This window comes from Plectropomus leopardus, chromosome 5 (genome assembly GCF_026936395.1).
Source record: "Plectropomus leopardus strain MGB_pleo_1.0 chromosome 5, ASM2693639v1, whole genome shotgun sequence".
Lineage (NCBI taxonomy): Eukaryota > Metazoa > Chordata > Actinopteri > Perciformes > Serranidae > Plectropomus > Plectropomus leopardus.
Genome location: NC_142180.1, coordinates 26,241,920 through 26,268,172, shown reverse-complemented (window position 1 = coordinate 26,268,172; position 26,253 = coordinate 26,241,920). Strand labels below are relative to the sequence as shown.

The 26,253-nt window shown below is 40.0% G+C and overlaps 1 protein-coding gene across 1 annotated transcript; it reads left to right on the top strand.

Annotated features, from left to right (window-relative positions):
• Nucleotides 1–1,046: 1,046 nt before the first annotated feature.
• On the top strand, nucleotides 1,047–24,434 carry st6galnac5b (ST6 (alpha-N-acetyl-neuraminyl-2,3-beta-galactosyl-1,3)-N-acetylgalactosaminide alpha-2,6-sialyltransferase 5b). Its single transcript, XM_042483998.2, has 5 exons — nucleotides 1,047–1,192; nucleotides 1,721–1,936; nucleotides 17,310–17,719; nucleotides 20,199–20,306; nucleotides 21,838–24,434. The coding sequence occupies exons 1-5, from the start codon at nucleotides 1,178–1,180 to the stop codon at nucleotides 22,079–22,081; spliced, it is 993 nt and encodes a 330-aa protein (XP_042339932.1). The 5' UTR covers nucleotides 1,047–1,177; the 3' UTR covers nucleotides 22,082–24,434.
• The last annotated feature ends 1,819 nt before the right edge of the window (nucleotides 24,435–26,253 follow it).

Sequence of the window (26,253 nt, the reverse complement as noted above, 5' to 3'; positions counted from 1 at the left end):
ACTATCACTCAATGAATCGCTGCTGCCAAAGTTAAGTTCTTTTCATCATTGCACAACTCTAGAGATCTGAGACATTGTTTCAAGGTGAGAGTCCACCGAGATTGTGTTTCTGAGTTTAATTTCTCATTACAATTATCATGAAATATCCTTCATCAGAGTATTTGTCAGCACCTCTGTCATCAAAAGCATATTACACTAACAAATATGTAAAGCACAAAATATACAGTGAACACAGCGGTAGTATTGTACAGAAAAGAAATTGTCTGAACAAAATCAGAACTATTGTTTGAATAAACAGGGCCGCCCCTAAGGGGGTAAAAAGGTAACGGGGCCCAGCCTCAATGGAGAGTCAACTGACAATTTACTGAACCTTTTCAGGGGCTGAACCCTTTCTGTATGTGGGCCTGGAAATAAATGAAAAACGAAAATGTAAAATTCCTTTTTATCTCCAGCATTTCATCCACCTCACATCTGCCAGCTGTGGTGATCCAGGCAGCAAAGACATAATGTATGTTTATGTGATGACGTATATAAACCTCCTGAATTTGATTGAAAAATATAGAGTTGAATGGGAAAAACTCCATTTGAAAATAACAACAAAACACTCTATATACAACTGAGAAGAGTTTGATGTGATGAATTTTTACTGTGGTGAGAAAATGAGCTATATCACATAGTGTGTTTAGAATAATGACTGCCATTTGATAATTGTGCCAAGAAAAAACTATAAATTATTATTAATAATAATTTAGTGAATGGACATGGTCAGAGAAAGAGCTTCAGATATGCAAAATGTAAAAAAAAAAAAAAAAGTCACTATATAAACATATTTGAAAACCAAAGCACTCCCTTGATATTGACTGGGAATAGCACATTGCGTGATACACATTATCATAATGTTAAGTGTGTAATTACTATCTCATGAACCCCCAGTGAACCCTGAAAGTGAGGTAAGCTGGGAAATGGAGTTGTTTAGGACCATGAGGAGTGCGATGTCGAGTGTCCCTGTGGAGGAGAGCATGGGAGAAGAGTAGTGGAGCGTCGTTTTCTGTGGCTGCGCGCTGATCTGATCCCGGTGATGCTACCACTCAAGTGTTGCATGCTGAAGAGTCCCGGCGCTCAGTGAGAGAGCTTTAAAGGATGTTAGGATGAAGATTGAAAACGAGGAGAAATAAAGATGAAGATAAGAGTGGTAATTATGAATGAGGCATGACTGTAATGTTCTTTTGTGGGGAGCTTTGGTGTTTTTGCGGCTTAGAAGTGAGTTACAGGCAGAGCTATCATTATATAGTGTGCTGTGACCTAATTGGACTTTGTTGTAAATGATTTTCATCTTTCACAGTATTCATCTTACTGGAATAATCCTACAGGGGTGCACACATCTAAAGATTTTTTTCTGCAAGGGGGGGAGTAATTATGAGCATGTCTGAATTCAGCAGCTATTTTTGCACCTCTCTTTTGCACGTTGTCCTGTTGACAGAGCATGTTGAGTGAATTTGAGTGCCACAGCTGACATTTTATTTGCAGCAATGCATGAAGAAAACAGCAGCTGCAATTCGCCTCGTGTTGTTTTGAAAGCTGACATTTAATTAGCAGTTATTTCTTGATTAAAAAAAAAAACAGCTCTTGTCCTGAAGATTATTTTCTAAACTAAGACTTGATGTTGTTTTTAATGCTTTTTTTTCTTTTTTTTAAAAATAAATTTCACGCATCTCTCCAGTGCCAAGGGGTTAGTGGCATCATCATCGTCACCATGGTTACCAGTTTTATGTTGGTGTACAACAGCAGCTCCAGCAACAGATCATCCTCCTCATCTGCATCATCGGTGTCCTCCCACCGTTTAGATGGCCTTGTGCAATCCACAAAAAAGCCACAGAGACCGAAAAGACTTCCAACACCAACACTTGAAGGGTACACAGGTGTCATGGATCATAAGGTAAACATTCACCATCTGCGCACTGTGAAACGATCTGTCTCTTCATGCAATTTCATGATGCACACTGATGATGTTGCAGCTGGTTCTACCTTTGAAACATGAGAATATTTATGTTATTTCAGTGAACATGTCCAAACTAGTGTCTAATGTCTAAAAGCTACTCAGGAGGTATTTAATGAAACTGGCCTTTTATGCTTTATCTTCTGTTGAAACCATGAAAACCGTTAAAAAACAAAATACTTCAAAGAAATAAAAGATGCAGGAAAGTGGTGCTGGAGTGGTGATGTGTTTAAGTTTGGGGTGAGGGATCAGGTTCTTGTCAGTGCATTTGGTGCCTACTTGGAGAGGGGAGTGGGATTTAGGGGAATAGCATACTGACAGGTGAGAAGTGGCTTTTAAATGTTTTGGAAGGAGCACATGGAGGCCAGCAGTAGAACTAGGAGTGACAGAGAGCAACACATGGGGTTTGTGGAACCAAGCTGAGGAAAAAAAAATGCAATAAAGTCTGGGATGTGGGAAGACAATTTTGCTCAATGCATTGATTTAATTGCTGCATTACAAACAGCAGCTGTCCTTTAACATGAGAGTATTGCCCTTACTCTCCTGCCATTCTACAGCAATGGATTTCAACTCACCAAGTGCATTTGGAAATATTTGTAAGAAAATGTGTCAAGCAAACCAGCCGTTAAAGAAATACTTCACCCACAAAATGACCATTTGTAGCTATATCAATTAGTCATGCTGCTTTACACTGAGTTTGTGAAGAAAATGCTATTATTCTGGGGCACACTGTAGCTCACCTCATAGAGCAGGCACCCCATGTACAAAGACCATGTCCTTGCTGCAGAAGCCGTGGGTTCAATTCCACCCCTCTGCGTTTTGCTATAAATTATCACCTTCTCTCGCTTGCTCTCCCCTCTTTTACTCTATTGCTGACCTCTCAAAGAAGCCCCAAAAATCATCTTTAAAAAAAGAAAATGTTTTCTTGCACGCCTCTGTGAAAAATGGTGAATACATAGGAGACCTCATTTATCTGCAAAACTATATCAAAACGTCTGTTTATAAACTCTCACAAAACTTGTGCAGTTTAATCCAAGTCTCATTTATTCAGCAGTACGCTCAGTACTTCCCGAACAAATGCATTTTCACCAAAAAAACAAACAAGCAAACAAACAAAAATCATTATTGGATTCTGGCTTTGAAGAGAGCATAGATAAGTTTCAGTTTTAAAAAAGGCTTTTGTGAAAATGCATGTGTCTGCGAAGGAGTGTGTGCAAGAATGCATGACTAATTGATAAACAAAAGTTTGTTTTGTGGGTGAAGTATTTCTTTTTAAAAGAACACTAATTGCTGCGGCACTTTGGCACATATGTAATACAAACGGCCCTTTATCTGTATTCTGCTGTCATCCGGATGAAGAGAGACGAGCATGTAAATGTAGAGTTAAGATATGTACTGAAAATGTTTCTTTGAAGCTCCGATGTTGCCTGGTTTCAGGGCAAACTGAAGAATCTTCTTCTTTGAGTTTGGCCTGTGAACAATGTCTCCAGAACAATTGTGAATTTGATGTCCAAGTTTTTCAGTTTTGGCAATACAATGATTATCGTCATTTTTTATTATGTTTTTTAAGGGAGTGCACAGTTTTTAGCAACAATGGTCTCTAAATATCATAGGCCTACTTGAACGTGTGCAGCAGTGTCTGTTAACAAGGAAAAGCTCCAAAAATAAGAACGGAATTTGTTATAGCTTTATTGTCCCATTTGAGGCTGTAATAATATCAATTAATCTCCTAAACATTGAGGTCAAGAACTGAACTTGCTGTGGTTGTACCATCTCTAAATTCTCTCAGTACTTTACTCTGTTTCTTGATTCATAATTAATGTGCCTAGCATGAAATATTCAACGACAAAAGCACTAAAAACAGGATGGATTTCTACTCAAAGGGCTACTCGAGACATCAGCGCTGTAATCTGCTGGTCACAGTCGGTGTTATCGTAATGCAGAGGCCTATCATTCAGACACAGCACAGTGTTACAGACAGCTCATTCAGATAGATAGATCATTCAGATGGCGTCGTGTCTCCCCTCAGTGAGAAAGATATGCAGCGAGGCACAGCAGAGTGGAAAGTACATTGCGTTGCTCTGGCAGCACTGGGCAGGAGGAGGAAAAAGCATTGTTTACACTTCACCTTTCAGTGATTAATGATCGGCGGTGTGAGAGAGTGAGAGCGATGCTGGTTCAGAAAGAGGTTTGAGGCTTCCTGGATTTCTGCCGTTTCTGAGTTCCTCTGAGAGGTTGAGGCTCTCATCAGTTGCCTTTAAAGTCAATGAAAAAGAAACACTCATCTACAGATTTTACAGCAGATTTTCTCTCAGGATAAATTAGTTTTTGCAGTGTAGGCACTTTATTATTCACAATCCTGCATGACTGTCCACCTCCTCCTGGTTGACAGCTGATTCATGATGGATTCACACTGCGACATTTTCATACTGCTTAGTGTCACTCTGCCCCCCCACCTCCTCCCATGGGGGCTTCCAGCTCTTTCTGCTACTGCTGCTGCACCCTCCGACAGAGCTGGGGGAATGACTAACCAGACCAGACCTGCTGTAGGATCTGAGGAGTGGGTGGATCGGTCTGTACTGTTCCCTTCAGGGTCGTCTGAGGTCTGCTGCTGCTGCTGGAGGGAATCTTGGCTTTGACTCACACACACAGAACTGCGTGCATGCAGACAACCCCATGCAAATGCCCAGACATGTTGTTAAAATTTTATGCCCTCATCAGTGCCAGGGATGCTTGAAAATGCGAGGAGAGCTCTATCTAATGTGCCTGCTGGACCCAGTTTATGGCCCGTATTAACCTATGTGCATATCCTGTTTGCATGGGCTGTGATTTCACCAAGGTGGGTGATGGGCTGCTTCGCTCATTTATGTCTCACTCAAGAGTTCGCCAAACACTGAACACCGCCAAGATTGTGCTGCTTCATGCTGCAGAGGGTTAAGAATTTAGCCCTTGCAGTCTTTAAGTGTTTACAGTTAAGTGTTTGACTGAGAAAAAGAGTCTTTGTATATTCATTACCTTAGAATGAGCCCTTTATATGTACATAGGGGAGCCGATCGTCATCCAAGGGAATCGCCATCGTTGCACTGCCAATGTTTGTACAGTAACCCACAACAGACAAACCAAATACTAGCTCCAGACGGGGCCATTTGCACACATCGTACTGTGTAAAGTACAGGAGAAAATTTAGATAAAAAATTAGCAAATTAAAAAAGGCGCCCTGAGGTTTGACAAAGTAAAACTTCCTCTCATGCTGAAAGTTTCTTTGCACTTTTTAATTAAATTATTTTATCGGCGATCATTACAATAAAGTGGCAAAATGCCAAATATCAGCACCAATAATCTGCCAGGCCGATAATCAGTCAAACCTTAGAGAGAGAGAGAGAGAAAGAGACCTCTGAGGATAACTCTGCTCACAGAAAAAAAAACTCCTGAATGTCTGGATCTTAAGTTATCAGAGAAAAAAGATGAGCACACATTTGCTGTTGCTGGGCTAGCAGCCCATCTCAAACATACTGAACAGCATTATAGAAACACTGATTTGTAACGTGAAACGGCTTTATTTTGTGTTTTTACTGGTTTAAATCACTGGGTCCATTTGTTTTGGAGAGAAAGAGACCTCTGCCGATAATTCGGCTCCCAGTAACAACCTCTTGAACATTAAACACTGAACTTTCAGCGAGTTGTAATTTGCAATCTTCACCAGTAAATCTCCTCAAATCCTCTGCACCGTTCCTTTAATGGTGTTTTGAAAACAGCAAAACAGCAGAGTTGGAACCCACAAATCTATACACTGTGAGATCAGACTTCAAAGTTACAGTCCACATTTATGCGGGGCATTTTGAGCAACTTGCAGGGAGTCTCAGCGTTCATTATGTTTCTCTCCGCTTGCCTTCTGCAATGTCTGCAGGTTTTTTGTGAGATGTCCTCCTCTCGCATGTATCTCTTTTCTTTGACAAGCCACAGTAATTAGAGCTACAGAGTTGAATAGACTCTTTCAAATACACACACACATGCGCGCCCCCACACACACATTTGGGTTTGAACACCTAAGACAGCCGCTTCATCCTTGTGCTCAGCTTCTCTCTCTCTCTCTCTGATGTTTTGCCGATTTCAGTTAAAGAGATGTTGACCTTTGAAGAACTGTCAGCAGAATCAATCTACATTGGCCTTTATACACTCTAATCACAAAGCCTGTGTGAGAGCAAGAATGTGGATTGTGCGCCTGTGCCAGTTTATGATGTACCTACTTATTATGGGCAATACCTCTCTGTGCTCTCACAGCCTATAATGCAGTCAGCCTTGGAGAAAAATGTGTCATTATAAAGTCAATTGTGCTAAAAAATTCTCCCATCTATGCTGACCGGTCTCTATGTATGATGTGTTATACAACAGGTATGTTAATGTACAGCTTACTAAGTGGATGAGGTTCCAGGTTATGCAAATTTTTAATTCCATTTAAGGTAAGGGAGCACTCCTGGAAAAACAGAATATATTATCAGCTGTCAGCCACTTCCAGATGTGCTCTGGCTGATCTGATCGTGTTCCCAGTAGAGAATATTATAGATCCAAGACGAAAACTGACAGAAGGGCAGGACTCAAATTACAAATCCCCGTGCTACTTCAGCACCACGGACAGCACAGTGGATTTATCAATACACCGCACAGTGAGGCTACTGATATTTCAGAGTCATGGTCACGGCCATAGTATATAACTTGTACAAATGTCAGTCAGACAAAGGATCACTTATTGCACAGCCCTACTAAGAAAGGGAATGGCTTACCTCCTCATGCAAACTCAAATCCCTACTGCAGATACCTGTGCAGTCTGCATGTGTTTACACCTGGCTTTTCCCTATCCAGATAATGTATTCAGATATAGATTGCACTATAATTCTTCATGTGAATGACAAAACCACCTTATTAATTCACATAGCTGTGCTATGAGATGGAAGTGGTGAGAGGCAAGAGCTGACAGAGAGTCACAAATATCACTTTCTACCTGGTCATGTTGGAAACAAACCAACAATATTTCATCTTCCTATCAATGCTGTGCTAATGAGGCTACGTACTCTGACATGCAGCCATCCCCCTCTCTGTGTCTGAGGTTGACAAGATGAAGAAGAAGACAGGCGCTTTGATTATCTCGCCTTTATTCCCTCAAATTAAGAACAGAGCAAGTTTAGGATTGCAACTTGAATGTGTGTTACCAGGAGGAGCTTAATGAGATGTCAACTGTCAGGAGAATTTCGGTGTGATTAATTGGTCTCGGGAAAAAAAGAAAGCAGCTTTGATCATTAAACCCTCACACCACAAAACAGGTGCCACTTAATCCACCTCTGCTCTCAGTTGAGCCATTAGCCTAATGCTGTACACTTTAGAAGGTGTACAGTTACTGTTATAATACAGATCAGCATCTAAATAATTTGTGCTGCTGTAAGCGAATATAGCTGAGACTTCATGCTTGCACACCACTGCACACATGAGAGGATGTTTGACATCAGTTTTCTTATTGTCAACAGATCCTATAAAAAGACCAAAAAGGACAACAAATTGATCCTTCTGTTGTCTGTGTAATCAAAACCTAATATGCTTTATTACTCTGAGCCACAGATCTCCACTGATGCACTGTTGCAACAACCTGACTGTTGTTCTGATCGACATTTTCCTTCATCATCATGTTGCAACGTAGTCTGTAGCCCTGTCTAGAGCCAGTGTTTGGTTTGTCCATTCTGGGCTACTGTAAAAACATGGCGGCGCAACATGGCGAACTTCATAAGCAAGGACCCTCTCTATATGTAGATAAACATCCAAGGTGGCAAAAGAAAAAACGATTCTTATTTTCAGGTGATTTTACACAAAAGAAAACATATGAAATTCAATTTCTGCTAATATAGCCCCCTAAATCCTTTAAAATATGAAGGTGTATTTTTGTGAAAGATCAAAATCACCATTTACACCACTCTGAGGAAATGTGTCGTTCAACCCGGAAACCACAAGGAAACGTGCACACAATGAGAGGAGGATATTTTGTGATAAATTCTGAAAGACGGAGACACCGGTTAAAGCTTAAATCAGGAAACGTTTAATACCAGTACTCCGGTCGATACAGAAAGGAAAGAAACATGCAAACTGCCGTTCGACACAGAACAGAGAAAAAACAGTGGTATTTTTACAGTTGCCATGACACATATGGTAGGTATCACTTACTAACATGTCGGGTACTACAGTTCTCCTGAGAAGTAAGGTACGTGTTTGTGTTGCTATATGTGCTGGCACTGGTCCATCCACCCATGGTCAAACATAACTTGCAGGTGCTGAAACTTTCCCATAGATAGGTATGTGTTTACTTAAGGTAAACAGAGTTCTAAACTATTTATGGAGCATGCATAATCCTAAAAATACATACCAACACACAGTTTTCAGATTAAAAGTGCCCCAGGTTGTCAAGCTAATGTCAACCGGTGCAGACAAGACAAAGGCTGCTATCAAGGCTGTTCTAAATCAACACAGGTTTGTTTTCACTTTGCTCTGAGCTACTCTCAAAGCCCCTGGCAAAATAGGCACTGCTATCCATCAATGACTTTGGATTCAGCCAGATACCTCGTCTCTAGTTAGGGAAAATATAATCTCCCTGCCTCGTGGAAATTGGTTAGAATGGACACAATGTCAGACTGAAGATGGAAATGAAGTGTAATGAGCTAACAGTTCTGACTGATATCAGGCAGTTGTGCATGTTAGCAGGAAATAATAGTGAACATGCTTTGGAAATTAATTTTTCCATTCCATTTTGGCAATGTTTGAGGGCACCATTGTATGCATAAACTTCACAGAATCCTGACCAAGCAGCATGCTCAGAGGCTGAAAAATGAAGCCAATGCAGATGTGGCAAAACTGGCCACTTGTGCCTGTCCCCAAGACAGAGTAAATACCCACAGAACCCCAAAGTGTCCAACTTTACGGGAAAAAAATGAACATATTTAGAGCTTCAACAGTGCTTTCAGCACTGGATCCTGACGCCTAAAGGCATCTTTTCATTTGCGCACGATACACCCCTGGACGGCGTCAGTTTAAAGTGCGGCTGAACAGAGCTGGTCACATTGCTGTTTTATGCTGTCGGATGGCCGGAGGACACCTGCAGCGTCAGCCTGATACACAGACGGGTGACGTCATTTTGGAGAGGGGCCGTACGGAGCCTGTCGTGTGCGCATGAAAAGCCACAGAACGGGGTCAGGTTGAAACACTGCCTGTAATGACATAATATAAGGATCATAAGGGCACTTGTTGGGCGGACAGAAGCGGAGGTGGATGGGTCCCACAAACACCCGGACTTTTATGTGGGAGTCTGGAAGTTTGCTTCTCCTCTGAATGTGATGTGCTTTTTTCTACACCTTACCATGTGCCTCCTTCTTCTTATCCTAACCATCCACGTCGTTATTGCCTAATCCTTACCATCCCCGTCAGCATGTGCATTTGTTGCCATGTGCGTGTGCTGCTTAAACATAACCATCTGCCGCATCATCCCACCATGTGCATTTGTTGACATCACGGTAGCGGCATCCTGGAGAGTAAGCAGACGCAGAAGAATACCTGAAACATAACACGTAGACACGGAAGTCCACTGCAAAGTGCCAGCATGTGATGACTTGGAGTGAAAATTTGTTGTTTTAATAAGGCTCAAAGTTAATATTCTTTGCAAGTCGTACTGGTGCTCCGTGGTCATGAAATGTGGCTAAATAGCCATGGTGCCATGCCTTGTGTAGACACCCCCTCAGTCACACGGGTGGATGTAAAGCCCTATCAGACGACTAAAATGAAATAAACAATATAGCATAATTTGAAACGATAGGTGATTTTCTATCGTCAGACGATATATTTTGTCATATTGCACAGCCCTACTAACAAGGGGAATGGCTTCCCTCCTCATCCAAACTCAAATCCTTACTGCAGATACCTGTGCATTCTGCATGTGTTTACACCTGGCTTTAACATGCATTTTCCCTATCCAGATAATGTTTTCAAATATAGAATGCATTGTAATTCCACGTGAATGAAAAAAATGCTCCTATCCATGGCAATAGGGCTGTTTTGTTCTTTACTTATGGCTCTTCTATGAGCTGCAGCCTTTCAAAAACTTTTAAGTTTGTGCTGTCTACCCCTCTTAAATTGTAAGGGGTGCGGGCAGAGGCTCGCGGATTGGAGGCTCTGGTGTAATATTAGAGACTGACTGATGGGGTTTGCTCTGAAAGCAATTATAATCCAGGGTTCCCTTGGGAAGTGTATAAACAGGATCATACTGATGAGTCTGTGTGGGAGGTAATTGACTCGGACTGGAACTGGAGCCATACTCTTAACTGCTTCTTCTTCTGCTGCTATGAACGTCATAACTCTTTCCCATTTTTACACCCTCTCATCCCAACACACATAAACATGCATGAAAAAAACTCAATACAGTTCACTGTAAGTGGGTAGTTTTAAATGAAAACATCACATATTTCAGCCACTTGGCATGAGAATGGGGTTTTGGATGTTTTCAATTAAGTAGGATTAGATGATGGGCTTACAGGCGGGTAGATCCAACAGCTTTGTGAGTGTTCACAGACCAGGCAGCATCCTCTGGATTTTACACTAAAATTGTCTTTTAAAGGATTTGGTTCAATCATAAACATCACATATACATGTGAACACTAAGCTCCAGAAATTACTGAAATTTGGAGCATGAACAAAGCACGTGAATCAGCATAAGAAAGTTTTCATTTGTCACATGAAGGATTTAAATTTGTACATTTTTAGGAAAATTGGCATAGTAAACATTCTTTAATTTTATGTGCCAATGCAAAGGGAGAGATCCCCACAGATTAGGGATTTAACCCTTTTAAACCTGTATCAACATCGGTTTTGTTGTGCTTAATTTCGGATGCTTTTCACAATCAATTTAACCTTTTGAAACCTGAGCAAATTGGTTTGATTTCTTCTGAAAACGTTTCAAGTTTCAAGAAATTAGTAAAAAATTACAAGAAATGACCTGAAATTTTGTTAAAAATCCAGGAGGATTATTTAAAAAAAAACATTAAAAAAATTGGGAAAAATATCCAGAAAACTATATTTATAAATATTTTAATTTAAATCTAAAGTTATGTAACAGGGGGAAAAAAAGTTTACGTATATAGTCTTTAAATTTTCAGCACTTTTTTGGGTCATTTTCTTGTTTGTGTTTTCTACTTTTCTTCATTAACTTATTTTCAGGTAGTTTTTCACTAAGTTTGCTCATTTGTGGGCTATGTCTTGTAAAGTTGCTCATTGCCTTCTTCCCATGTTTCTGAAAGAAATCAAAGCAATTTGCTCAGGTTTCAAAGGGTTAATTCACCAAATCATTTGTACATTTGGGAGATTATATTCTTAGTTTCTGTGTTTAATGATAATAAACTGTCGATAGGACTGAATGGGCGGTTATGTATAAAGTTTTTGAATTTTACTGCGATAAAGCTCCTCATTTGTACAAGGTGGTTTTAATGATGCAAAAACTACATCTATATACAGCTCCTTATACCGGAGGCCATTTTTGATATATGAGAAGCTCGTGTTGATAAATGCTCCGGTTCAGGGTTTATTGCACAACTGAATTCTCCCCCATTATAAGAGAGTGAGTATCTATATTTGGTTATCATCCCAGTTGGGAGCATAAATATTTATCAGTGCCACAGGTTTGTTGCAGAGTTTTCCAGAGGCGATGATATATCTGCCACTCGAATCAGAAACAATTTTGTCTGCTTCAAAGAGGATGTCTTTATGAATAAGTATTGCTGTGCCTCTGGCTTTAGAATCAAATCTAGAATGATAAACATTCTCTTCCCAATTACTATGTATCCCTCTAACATCTCTATTACAAAGATGCAGTTCCTGCAAACATGCTATGCCTACATACAGCTGTAAAAGGTGAGTTGAAATTTAGTATATGGAAACCAAATGGAAAAGTCCATTAGTAAATACGAGTGCAGTGCATGTCGAGAAGATGCAGAAACATGCCTGTTCTAAATGGACCGACTGCTTGGTGTTCAGTATTACTGCTTGCAGCTTCTTTGAGAACCGCTCATCCAAACGACTTCTCAATTGACACTGTGCTTTGTTAACTCCCGAGCGATACAACTGCCATGACACAGTGTGCCCCTTGCAATGTTTGAGTATACACATCATTTGCTAACAGCAACATATTTTGTACCAGACTATTTCCAGGAACAAAATTGTTCATTCCGATGGCAATATAATTGAAATGTGTACATTTGCTACAATGTAACATCTCCGTTCTCTTGTCATCTGCTCTTGAATGTACTGTAGCAAGCGATGAAGGGCGAGCTGTACCCAGCATGCTGTTCCACCCAATGTGTACTTCTGGTGGTAGCAATGCAGCACTAATAAATATGTCCCATAGATCTCAGCTCATATCCACACTGACCTTACTCAGTAATACACCTGCCAAGTGTGAAGTCCATCGGATGAATTATTGTGGAGAAAATTGTATAACATACATACAGAAAGACAAACAGAGACTCCAAACATTTAGTTTGATGATTTACCCCTTTTGTAGTTTATGATATAACTATGATTTTCCTATTTTGGTTAAAGTAACGGAGAATGAAATAAGAATCTAAGTTCTCCAACAAATCCCATTTAAAATCTATAAATAATGTAAAGTAATATGCAAATTATTGTTTTTTTAAAAAAAATATATTAATAGAAAAGAGGAGATGTATGGAACCAGAACTAGAATAAACAGTACAGAGTGCTTTTAAATGCAAAGTAAATTTTGACTCTTCACAGTTGTCAAACAGTTGTCAAAAACGTCCTTAAAAAAAGATTACAAAAACACTGATTGCCCAACAAAGATGCTGTAGCCGAGCCAGCCCTCCAAGCCCTGTCCATATCCAAACTAAGTGCAGCAAGTGCTAACAATTCAAGAACTTTTAAGTCTGGGAATGCATCGATATTCTCATGAGTACAAAAATATCTGGGGTATTTGTGTCTTCCTTCCCCCAAAACTACATACAAAAAAACAGTTATAATTCATTAACCCTTGGAAACCTAACCAAATAGGCCTCACTTCTCTCAAAGAACATAGAAAGAAGGCAATGAGCAACTTAACAAGAAATTGCAGAAGAAGTCTGCAAAAGAAAACTTCCTTCAAATGTGCATCAATAAAAGTTAAAAACAACTCGCAAAGTTGCACATTTCTTTTTTTTTTATGTTTTTGAAGAAAATCAAACAATTTGCTCAGGTTTTAAAGGTTTAAATACTTGTGAAAGGCATCTGAATGCAGCAAAAAAAAAAAAAAAAAAAACCTAACTGATTTTGATCCAGGTTTCAAAGGGTTACAAATTGAATTTGAGAGTCCTTCTCTGCCTCAAATAGTACCTGGTAAATTTCCAATTCAACTTTAGCCAGCATGTGTCCAGTTTCTACAGCAAGCAGAAAGTCCTCAGCGTCCTGCTGCGTACATTTTTGTTCCCAGTGCACTAGTTTTGTAAGAAAGACATCTTCTATGTTGTGTCTCTTTTTCTGAGCTGAGGTAAAGGAGAGGGTAAAGGATGAGGGAGATGTTGTGGCACAGAGGAAAACAGTGTATGTGTTGACTGGTTGGCGGCATCAGAGACGAGTAGAGTAAGGGGAGATGATAAAGGGTCCAGGTAAAGTTACGAGTTATGAGTTACGAAAGTAACTGAGGGTGAAGAACTGCTGGTGGAGGATGTCATCCCTGCTGAGGACGGTCCAGAAAGTAACAGTTCAGCGGGTCAAGTAAAGTAATGAGGGAGGTTGCCTGGTGCAAAATCAGATTTGGTTGGATTAACACTTGTGGTGTCTGGGGTGCAGACTTCTGGGCTTTTCAAATCAGTCCCGCTGTTGCCTCTTTAGATCGTGTTAATCCAGAAAAGTGTTATCTTATGAGGTTATGCATTATTGATCAAGGTAGACAACCGTCTGTCTGCATGATAAAGTGTAGACTGAGTGTGTGTTTGGGAGTCAGCAAGTGTTCAAGTGCTAGTTGCTTCACAAATTAAAAGACCTCTTTGTTAATCCAAGGCTTATTATGAGTAAAAATTCAACATTAATATTCAATGCATTACGTTCATTCATTTATTCATTCATTTAACAGTCTGTGGGTCTCATCTTCAGCTGCCTGCTGCCTGAAATATTCTCCATCTGATTTTGAAAGCCTCTCTCGATGTGATACACAGCCTATAAGTGGCTATTTCCCAGCATCGTCAAGCTGTCAGAAGCTCAGGGAGCTGGCACTGGAGCTTTACCGTCAAGGACACTTTTAGTATTTCACAAGCACTTCAAACCACGACACTGTCCACCTTCAATTGCCTTTTACTAGTTTAACACATTCCCTGACTTTTAAAATGATTGAAAGTTGCTTCAGAGTAATTGTTCGGACGGTGCCACAGGGAACAGCACTCTATCTGCTGTATGTAGAAGAAGAAACAGCTAAAAGGGCTGTGACTTTTTTTTTCAAAAGCTAAGGCAGGGAGGGTGTGTTTGTGCAGTGAAGTGTGTAATTTGCTCCAGCCAACCTGTTATTGAGGGAGGGGGTCTGCATACAGAGAGTGCAAACACACTCCAACTAGACACGGTTTGTTTTGGGCAATGTGTTGGGGAATGGAAATACCCGTTCCTCAATGCATAAAGAGGCTGAGATTGCTTGTGTGTGTGTGTGATAGTGTGTGTATAGAGGGGATTACAACTGGTTTTGGATCTTGACACTTTGTAGACAGTTGCAGACTATTGCCAAACGTGATTGTATTACATATCAGGGTCGACATTGAACTCTGAAAAAAGATTTCATCATTTTATGCCCACAGAAACCACCACCTGTGCACACACATACAAATGCAGAAGCAGTCACACACAAACACACACACATTCTTGTACTTGTATCTTTGTGAGGACATCCTTAGCCCCGTACCCTAACTGTAACCTAAACCTTACTGTAACCTGAACCCTACACCAGACCTTTCTCATTACAAACTTGTCAAATGTCACAGTTTCGTCAATGATTTTGGCGTCAGACACTGACGCAAAAAGCCACCTATCATGGCGGTATGATATGCAGACGGGCAGCATCAGTTTATAATGTTGCCAGACACCTTCGGTTGCAGCAGCGTCATATGCAACTGGTCCCCATGAGTCCAAATCGCTGCTGGACAGCACCTTTTGCAGATGCACGATATGGACTGATGGGCAGGGTCAGTTTAAAATTTAGAAATATGGTAGAGATATTTTAAACAGTACGATGGCATAACAAATACATGCAATTTAGCTGTTTCAGAATGTTGGGCAGAGTTCACAGTAAAGCAAATGTGCATTGTGCAAAGATAACAGTCCAAGGTGTGTGTTAGTATAACACATATAGATGGTGTCCATTGGGGGGATGAGAGAGAAGAGAAAGTGTTGCCTGAAACCAACTTTAAACCCTCAAACAGGCCTTTGCGAAAGTAAAGACCAGCAAAAATGTCCTCACTTTCCAATCCTCACTCTCTTGCAAAAATATATTAGTCCTCACTATGTAGCATGTACAAGTACACACACATACACATGCAAGGCAATCAAATGAGCGGTCACATAGATAGGGTAGAGTAATACAAATATAGCAGCAGTGGCAATGCAGCCTGTGGTGCTGGTAATATCACTTGTATGTACACACACACACACACACACACACACACACACATTCCCACCTCAGAACCTGATGGAGTGTGAAGCTCGGAGCTCAGTTCAGAATGCCAATGTAGCTCTCTATTAAGGTTGAGAATAATTCATGTGAAGAGTCTCTGGGTTTTTCGCTGTCGGATCACTCAATCCAAACTCGCCTTTTTCAACTTTGAAAACCTTGCTGGACACAAAACACGAATACCTGGTCAGTATAATGCAAACCAACACAACAGCCCTGCCATATCCTTCTTGACAAAGCTTATGACCTCTGCTGTTTGTGCATTCCTTGTTTTATGGAGGAGAGTAAGTTGTGTTTGACTGAATAAATATACAGGCTTATGCGTATTCATGATGTTCCTTCAAAATCAAAGCACAGAATAGCCTCTGCTCTGCTGTCAACCTACAGTGCATTTGAATAATAGGATACCTGACAGAACAGCCCATTACCAGTCGAGCTTCTCCACTCGGTGTGCCAGTTACACTTTATTCAGGTCCTGAATGGCTGCCAATGACAGCATAATCACGGTAATTAAGGGCAGGATATCCACTTTAAGTTTGCACTGTTTTCAGGTGAAATTTTGTGCGTGTGCTTGATGATAAACTACATTAACTTGTGAATATATCTCCAAAAAGGCCTGAAAATAAATTCCAAAATTTTGGTAACATTATCAGAGATGCTTGGGGAAAGTGCTGTTTTCGTGGCTGTGTGTCATGTGCGATTGTACAGACTGTGCTGAACTTTGACAGGGTCATTAGTTTTTCCTCCTCTGCTAGTAAAACTTGACCTTGATGGCTGCAGATTCATCCCTTCTGCACTCTTACATTACTATCTTGCTACATTCTAGCCATGTGGTGATCCCCTGACTCCCCTGACCTGAGTGTTTTATTAAGTTTCATGAAGTTTTGTATGAACGGTCATTTTCCCCTTAATTATTACTTAACTTTTTCTTTAGTACAGTTAGCAGGCCAACATTAAATCTTGTCAGTACTTTATTTTATGACCAAATTTATAACAGAACTAAGCTTTTAGCTTTTGAAATAGCCAATGAAGTAACGCTATTCCTCATGCGTAAATGCAGACAACAAATCTCTTCATTGGGAGTTGGAGAGCAGCGCTGCAGCTCTGCTCTGCTCTAGTCTCTGCTATGTCCATATCTTTGAAACTGAAATCACTATTTTCCTCATTAATGATGTGTAAGCTGTTTCAGAATTGCATGTATGTACGTTGTGAAACCCCCTATGTAAGTGCATCTTACTTTCGGAATAATACGCCCTTTAAATGGCAGGAAAAAACTGTGCTGCTGATTTTAGACCACCTTTTTTTTGTTCACTGTTGCAGTTGCTCTCTGTTGTCTCAATATGGCAAAGTGCTGACAATGCACTTGAGCACACTCCATTTTAGGACCTATAAGCCCATGGGCGCAAGTACGTTTGGTTCTTACAAAACGTGGAAGCTGGTCGTTAAAATGTCAACTGTAACTGCCTGAAACTAGCAAACAGTTGTGTGCACCTATGCACCACTTTAGAGGCAGTAAAACAGAACTTGTTTTGCAGTATTCTCTGAATGAAACTTTAATTAATTATGACCTTTAACCTTTCACCTCCACAGCCTCTGAAGATGCATTGCAGGACTTGTGCCCTGGTGACCAGTTCCGGTCAGCTTACTGGGAGCAAGAGAGGCGAAGAAATCGACCGCTCTGAGTGCGTTATCCGAATGAACGATGCTCCCAGTGTAAGATATCAGCAAGATGTTGGTCGACGCACAAGCCTGCGTGTTGTAGCTCACTCCAGCCTGCAGAGGGTGCTGCGAAGCCGGCAGGAGCTGCTCAACGCGAGCCAAGACACGGTGTTCATCTTCTGGGGACCCAGCAGCTGCATGAGACGGGATGGAAAAGGCCACGTTTACAACAACCTCCGGCTGTTAAACCAACTTCTGCCCAAGCTTAAAGTCTACATCATTTCTCGAATCAAAATGCTGAAGTTTGATGAACTATTTAAAAAAGAAACAGGGATTGATAGGTAAATGTCCACAGTGTTTGTTTTGTCTTTGTGAAGTTTGATTTTGAGACCTTTCGTGACCTTACAGAGACAGCAGCACACCTGGGTGTGTGAGAGAAGAAGAAAAACAAGAGAGGGGAGAACACACAAAAAAATATCTTCAACTCATGAGTTAAAGCCATTTGAAATGAAATTTAAGAAGGGTGCACACCATAGACTTCTGAAAAGCCTCACGTATTTTTGTGTATTGGCTCACAAAGGAATAAGTCCGAGCTCTAAACACTGGCAGCATTGTTAATAGGATTTCGATTAAAACTTTTCTGTTATCTCTGAAAGGATTTTAAGGGATCTGATTCATGCCAAGTTCACAGTTGACCTGCTAATGCCAGGCTTAGAGAGAGAATTGCAAAGTATTTTGTTTTGCAGTGATACCATGTCGTCAGACCTTCATAGAGATGACTCTGAGAGACAACACTTCCCCTGTCATCATAAGCAGAAAAAACAAAAAAAACATTGCAAGTATGTGTGAATCAGTGGAGCGAGAACTGGCAAATTATTCACTGAAAGTGACAAATGAAAATCTTAAAATAAGACAGAACACATACACAACACTCACATGACAAGTACAAACGTGTCTCATCTAGGAATAATGGGAAGTGGCTGGATGTCGAGTCCTAACAGACTCTGCCTGCCCTCATGCTGCCCCTCTGCTTTGACAGATTTTTGCTTTGGTATACAGGCTCTTTTTTTTTTTTTTTTTTTTTTGAGCTGGGGTAGGCAGTTTTATTTTGGCTGCAATGGGCAAAAATCCCATTATGAATTTTGAGTGTAATGTAATTCATGTGGACTGAGAGAGTACTAGACTACTTCACCTCCACTTGGCTCAAAAAATCTAGCCAGTGTCTGAGGAGTTTGGCCAATCACAGGTCATTTCAGAGAAAGGGTGTTCCTATTGGCTGTTCTGCAAATGCAGATGAGCATGCACGTCCCATACGGTGAAAGCTTGATTCAATTGTGGATAATCCTGCACAGAAAGTTGCTTTTTCAGCATCTGCAACAACTGCCTACACTGCAGAGCAACCCAAAAAAGGAAGACCGACTCATCAAAGAAAGTCAGAAAAAGTTTGACAGTAAACAAAATAAATCACGTGAATATTGGCAAAGCTTCTCAGGGATGGACAGAAAATGCTGCTAATAGTTACGCTTTCTGCTAATATATAATATATTTAATATATATAATATAATATATTATGAGACTGTCAGCTAGAACCTAAAATTACAGCCCGTCCTCCGCCTCACTCTTTACTGCTGCAGACCACCTCAAGGTATGGCTGTCTGATAATACGTTTTTTAAATAGGTACCCATAGAACAAATTTCAATTCAGATTTCTTGAGGTCAGAGAGGATTGTTGGTCTGAGATTAACGTGATTTAAAACGTGTTATGTATGGACCTTAATCGCATCACAATTAATGCGATAACGCTGACAGCCCTACCTAAAAGACAGGAGAGTGAGCAGCAGCCTCAGAGACTGACCCCCAATCAGCTGCAGCAGCAACCACAGTGCAGTGAGGGCAAACCTCAGTGCCAGAGAATCACATAGCCCCAACTCCCTGCCTTTTCCAGAATTTTGACTAACCCAGCTTTAATTAGAGTAAGGAACTCTTGTTTAGATCTAATCGTATCAGGATCTTTGTGGCTTGATGCAAAATGTACTCAAATGTTAAAAACATTACACTGCAGGGCCTGTTCAAAGACTACATTTTAACTGGGAGAGGAGACTCTGGCAAACCGGGTTTTGCATTTTACATTTTCAGAGGCAGATGTAGTGCATTTGGATCAAACAAAACTAATTTCATCAACATGAATGAAAGGGAATTGGCATACCAAACAGAGCTTTGATACACTGAGACCACCCTAAACACCAGGCATAATTATTTCTTTTTATACTAAATATGAAACAGATGCAAGTTTCCTGCCTTTAGCACAATTTAGTCACATGTTTTCTTTTGATTGTGCTGCAGGTACCTGTGTGAGAAAAACAGCTGAGCTAATATGAGCATTCAAAATAGCTTGTGAGCTTAATAGATAAAGACTGTTTTGTCAACGTTTCTCTAGCTATTCATAAACTAATTTGCATGTGCACAGTAAGCCAACAGGAAGATAAGAGGACATCACATTTGAATGGAGAATCCAATCACTTCAGCCTTCATGCTAGCATAATCGTTGTCAGAATAAATGTCTTGCTAAGTGATATTTCCTTTATTGCTGTGCACGAGGCATACACAAAGAAAGTCTTTCTTCAGTCTGTCTTTTTGCTTCGTCTGTGTTTATCTCTGAAAAGATGATTGATCAGATAAAATCTAGAATTATGGCTTCACAGCTTTAAACTCGTCACGTTTGATCAGTTAGTCTCTTGAAAGGAGCCAGTACTCCCAATATGTATTTACAATAAATGAGTGTGGACTTGCTAAAAATGTTGATCATCTCTCGTCTTTCAGGAAGAGTTCCAACTCCTGGCTGAGTACCGGCTGGTTCACCATGGCCATAGCCCTGGAGCTGTGTGACAGGATCAATGTTTATGGCATGGTGCCACCTGATTTCTGCAGGTAAACTCAGATCATATTTGAATCCAAGAATTTAGATGCGTAAATGTAGCTTTATTACACATCCAGTTAATGTGGAGCAGAATTATTTTTCGTTTGGAGCCTGGTGACCTGCCATATATGCCAAATATTCCCTCTCCTCTTAACTGTTTTTGGTCTCCATAAACTTCTGAGGGAAATGTCTGTCTCTTTAGCTCAAAAATGGTCTGCTATGTTCACCAGGTAGTTGCTCACACCGTCTGTTGCCATTTGGTGCTGGGCAGGTAGAGTGACTTCATTCAAAGCTGTCTGCTGTGACTAAACACAATGCTGATGAGAGCTGAGAGGCTGAATGAAAACAGTAGTCAAGGCCATAAAACCAAAACAAAGAGCTGAAAGATGCTTGTCTGATGTCAGAAAGAACTGTCCACTCTAACTGCTTTCTGTGGGGGACGGAGATTCGATTTTCCCTAACCAATCACTAGAGAGCATTGTGTCCATCTGAATCTATTGTCATTTTAGTTTGACACAGATATGGCACCTTCATGGATGTATATGATTGCAATGCAAACATTTAGGCTGTTGGTTTTTCCGGTGAGGAGAGAGAAGTAGGTAGGCCTTCAAACAAAACAGTGTTGGACGATACTGAAAATACATGCTGTCCATGTAAAATACATTTGTTAAGTGCAATTATTTGAAAAGGCACCAAAATTACAAGCAACATTACTCACACTTTTTCACATTTTAACTGCAACACTCCGCAACATCCTGATTCATCTGTTAAATTATACATCCAAGACGCCATTGAAATTTCTTATCCTTAGGACTGTTCAGTTTGTCACTTCCCGTTTGAACAAGTGGGGCAAATAGTGCATGAAGCAGATGGGCTGCTCTCATCTGTTGCAGCTCCAGTCTGTGATTTACTTTTTTCTGACAACATGGATGTGTTTCTACATAAAAACCTTGTCTGGTACATCTTTAATATGGTCTTCAACTTGTAATGACAATATAACATTTACTCCCTTCAGTAATGACTTCAAGAGCCTTTTATTGCCATGCAGGCAGGCTGGTGACTGATTTCAGTCTATCTTGACATTTTATAATAATAATAATAATAATAATAATAATAATAATAATAACACATTTCAGTGCATAGGCTGAAAATGCAAAGTACAGCCCTTTATTAAGTTCACTAGAAGTAGAAGAATATTTTGGCTAATATTGTTCTCACATGAATCTACTAGGGCACAAAGGACAGTTTGACACATTTGGATATTCATGGAGAAATGCGAGACAGATTGAAGTGACTCTCATGCCTTCCCCTGAGCTTGGCGTGACCGTGAATATCAGAGGAATAAGATGGTGAATAATGAACACATCTGTGAGCCCTGTTTCTTCTGATCTTTCTGTTTTTCTTTGTTCCTCTTTCCATTTCTTCCCCACTGTGACTCCCTTCCTCCCCCCTCATCTCGCAATCATCCCCACGCTATTTCCCACATCTCTGCCTCACACTTTGACTTTCATGCCTTCGCTTCTCTCTCTTCGGCTCTCCTAGATCCTCCTCTCATCCCTCTTTGCCGTATCATTACTATGAGCCCGCGGGGCCTGATGAGTGCACGATGTATCTCTCCCACGAGAGGAGCCGTCGAGGAAGCCACCACCGCTTCATCACCGAGAAGACAGTGTTTGCAAACTGGGCTCGAACCCTCGACATCCACTTTCACCAGCCAGACTGGAAACCAGCTGCTGTCGCCACCAGCATGAACAGCTCATACGCTCCGGTTCCAGCTGGATCCTGAGATTCACTCCAGAGACGATCCCCAGACGTGTGGAATATGTGTGTGGACAGTTTCCAGCGCTCAGATTCCCTCTCTGGACAACATGAATGCATGAGACGGTAGCAGGACAGAGCAGGCTACTGATGTGGCTGTTAGCCCGCTGCCTGAGCAGCTTGGCAGAATGGGATCATTGCATAATAGCAGCACAAAGCCCCAACAATGTTTTGGAAGTGTAACTATAATAGGATGAATTTCATACTGGAATCAAAGCCATGGAGGTTGGCTCCAGTTTTTTTTTAGTCTGTGTAGAGCTGCCTTGACAACACTCGAGCTGTCAGAGAGGAGACAGACAATGAGGCAGGACACCGCTGCAATAACTGCAGCGTGACTGAATACAGATACATGGAGGTCATGTCCTCATTGTTTCTGGGAATGTGGCCGATTTACTGACATGAGGAGGAGTTTACATTTCACTATCACACACAAATTAAACGTGTTTTTTCAGAGCTGATTGTGACATTTTCAGAGGCACTAAGTTAAATATTTTAACACTTTTATCCCTTTTCAACAATATTGTATTCACAATACAAAAACAAACGGGAGAAAAAAGTGTGACATTTAAGAGGTGGGACCAAGTCGTTGTTTTGCAAGTCACAAGTCTCAAGTCTCAGCACTCAATTCCCAAGTCAAGACTGACACTGTTTCGAGTCCCAAGCAAGTCATAATGGCCTCTCCACCAAATCCAATCCCATTTCAGCAATGAAGTAATAATTTATTAAATTCACAGGAATCATTATTACTTTTTCAAAAATTGTATCAATTTGTCAAAACAAGTTTGTTAAAAAGTTACTTAGGTTGTTAAGCTAATAATAATGAAACATTAGCTCGGTAACTATGGTAACATGAGCCTCGATTGAAGGTTCTTAATGCAGCTGTAAATGTCAAATAAGGTTGGCTGCGGTAGCAGGTTTTGCATATAATGCATTGCAACAAAATCATCTTTGGTATCATTTTTTTCCAGCTGCTGCTCAGTAATGTAAAGTCAGTTCTTCATAGACCTCTCCTGCGACTTGATTGAATGCTGTTGGATTGGTTCAAACAAAACTGGATAGTCTGGGAAATTAAGTGTTGACTTGTTGGGAATTTATAGAATCTACATCAGTTGATTCAAGAAATTAAGGAAAATTAATTGAATTGCAGCACACTTTTTGAATACCATATTTTTTAATTTTTGGACTTGGGAAAAGGTATCAAGAATCAAGGCTCAAGCCCAAGTGAGGCCACGGGTCCAAGACGAGTTGCAAGTCTTTTGATTTTGATAAATTGAGTCAAACAACATCAGATTTGTGACTTAAGTCTGATTCACGTCCAAGTCACTGACTCAAGTCCTCACAGTTACAAACATAATAACAGACATCCCATAGGCTATTTAACATACAGTCGAGTCATGCTGTATACTGCAGTAAATTCAAGAAATATACAATTGTTACAACAATCAACTGACATATGTGTATATCTGTAAGTCAAAGAAAAGGTTCAAGTATCAATCTTTAAGTTTTCAGTCCTAGTTGATTTGCTGACACCTGTAGTTACTTTGTGGTTTAGGTCACATGTTTGGGAGCACAAAACAAACTGTTGTTGTTAAAATAAAGAAGTCAGGCAATAATTGTCCTGTTTCCCTCATGCTGTGATGTAAAAAATCTTGTACTTTTGGTCAGTTTTCATTTTAAAGAGTAAGAGAATAAACTCGATGAGCCTCAGTTGATTTTACTTGAATATTACAACACAGATCTGATCAGAGAAGCTTTCAGTACATCTCATGTGCATGGACAGAGAAACACCAAAAACCGAAAATAACAGAACAATTCTGGGAGCAAGCATGATCTGATTTTACGCTGCACATGACATGAGTCTGTGGACAACAGGGCACAGAGAAAGGAACTGGTTACCTCACAAAATCGAAATGCAGTGCAGCCTCACGCCTGCAGCTCTTCATCTAACAGCTCACTGGGGGCTGCCCTGACTGTATTGTCTTGCAATATTTCAAACTAATCCACTGTCAACAAAAGCCAAAAAATAGCCTTTTTTGATGAAGCAGTAATCTCACTGAAAATTACATGCCATTTCCTGTGACTTTTATGACTTCATAATTAAATACTTCAGCTGTAGGAGTATGCATTGGCAGTAACTTATTACTGCATTTTTTTCCTGCTATGTCACCCGCGACACCTAGTAATATATAAATACTGCAATACTTTTATTAGTGGGCCATATGCCTAATTACCATTATGTAACCTCATTTGGTGTAAGATAGTGACTTAAGTGACTTTTTTAAAATTAAAATCTTCAAGATTATTCTTTGATGCTCGGTATAGATTTTCCACAAATCAATAAGCAAAACTATACATTATTATTGTTGTTATTATTATTATTATTATTATTATTATTATTATTATTATTATTATTATTATACTTTTAAGATATATATGTAAAGAAATGGTATGACCTCCTTAATCTATTATATAGGCTAACATACTGAGGGAAGACAGACTTCAACTGCACAGTAAAGTAAAATAAGAAGTAATGCTGAGTTCTGAAGGTACATTAAATATTGTCATGCTGTACATGGCTTTTGGGTACAAATTTTTGTTTAGGACTTATACTTTTTTTTTCATAATCAACTAATATACTGACCGTTTCTTTATTTATTGATTTGTCTATTAAATAAAAATTGTGACTAATGATCAGCTCTTCACATGTCTAGTTTTGAAACTGTCCAAAACCCAAAGATATTTAGTACACAGTATATAAAAATTATAAAAACAGCAAATTTTCGCACTGGACAAGAGGGACCAGGGAAGGTTTGCCATTTTTGCTTAATATACAATTATACTAATTATCTAAAATGTTGCTAATTAATTCTGCATCCATCAATTAATTAACTGATGAATCAACTAATCGCCTCAGCACTAGTTTCGTAACAAATATATGAAAACACATAAATGTGGATATCACTTAAATAACACCTGGCTTTGTGAGGCAGAAAGGTAGTGGTAGGAAGGAGTCTGCTGTAAGCTTTAGGCAATAAAAATACCAGGTTATGGTTTGGCAAAGATTGCAGATGTGGCTAAAAATTGCCCAGCTTTGAGAAAAACAAATGCCTCAAACAGTGTTGTTGTGTGGTGATTTCAAACACAGGTCTCCTGGGTCAAAGTCAGAGTTTGTTGGAGCCATCCGCCTCTCCTTCCACCCAACCTGAATGGACTTTATCCTTTTTCTGTTGCTCTGAGTGTCTAATAATGAAGTGAATGGTTTACATTGGAGTGGTGTCTCATACAGACGCCAAGCAGTGAATTTTGATGCCCTGGAAGTGACACTGGGCTGAAAGATTAAAGGAATTAATTATTTCTGTAGAAGGTGTACTGTATATTTGTGAATAAAGCTCTAAACAACATTTGTACCATCACCTTTGGAAATTAAATATATAAATAGATGATCAAATGTCAAAATAATTTTAAATTATCAGCCTTTTTTTGGTTGTTAGTTCGATCATTTAGACTCTTGACATTAATATTTCAAAACCTTTTTTTACAGCCAGATGTGCATCATCATAAAATGTGGCCAAAAAAAAACAAGAAAAATTGAGCAAGTGATCACTTCGATAACTTAATTTCAGGTAAGATCAGTTAAACCAAAGGTGTTAAAAACTTGAATGTAATGCATCTTCGAACCACAGCAGTTCACAGAATCAAGATTTTTGACACATGAAACCATCATGTGTTGATATAATCCTCCCAAATCATACTGAGTCCAGATCAAAGGGGCCTGTATTAAGACATTATTTTGCTCTCTTGGTCTGTAACAGATGGCCACTTAGAAAGGCCCTGCCAGCCCATGTGTCTGATACTCGAGGCCATGATTTGTCCTGTTATTAAAGCCAAATGTCAGAACAAGCCCCCAAACACATTTCCACTGTAATACTGATACAAATGATTACATCAAAGTGTCCCGAGCAGCCTCTTCAATCCCAACCCACAGGCTTGTGCCTCAGCCTCCTCAGCATACAGAGGGGAGCTGCTTGTTAGCAAGGGATTAGACTGTGCTATCCAACCGAATCTCCAGGGTGAGGGGAGCAGAAAGACTATTGCAGAATTCAAGATGTGCCGTCCTGTAGAGGGCTTTGCAAGAAAAGA

Excerpts from the sequence above, each read along its gene's own strand:
- st6galnac5b (XM_042483998.2), top strand. Across the intron at positions 1,937-17,309 it reads CAGGTGTCATGGATCATAAG|CCTCTGAAGATGCATTGCAG; the intron begins GTAAACATTCAC and ends TCACCTCCACAG. Across the intron at positions 20,307-21,837 it reads GTGCCACCTGATTTCTGCAG|ATCCTCCTCTCATCCCTCTT; the intron begins GTAAACTCAGAT and ends CGGCTCTCCTAG.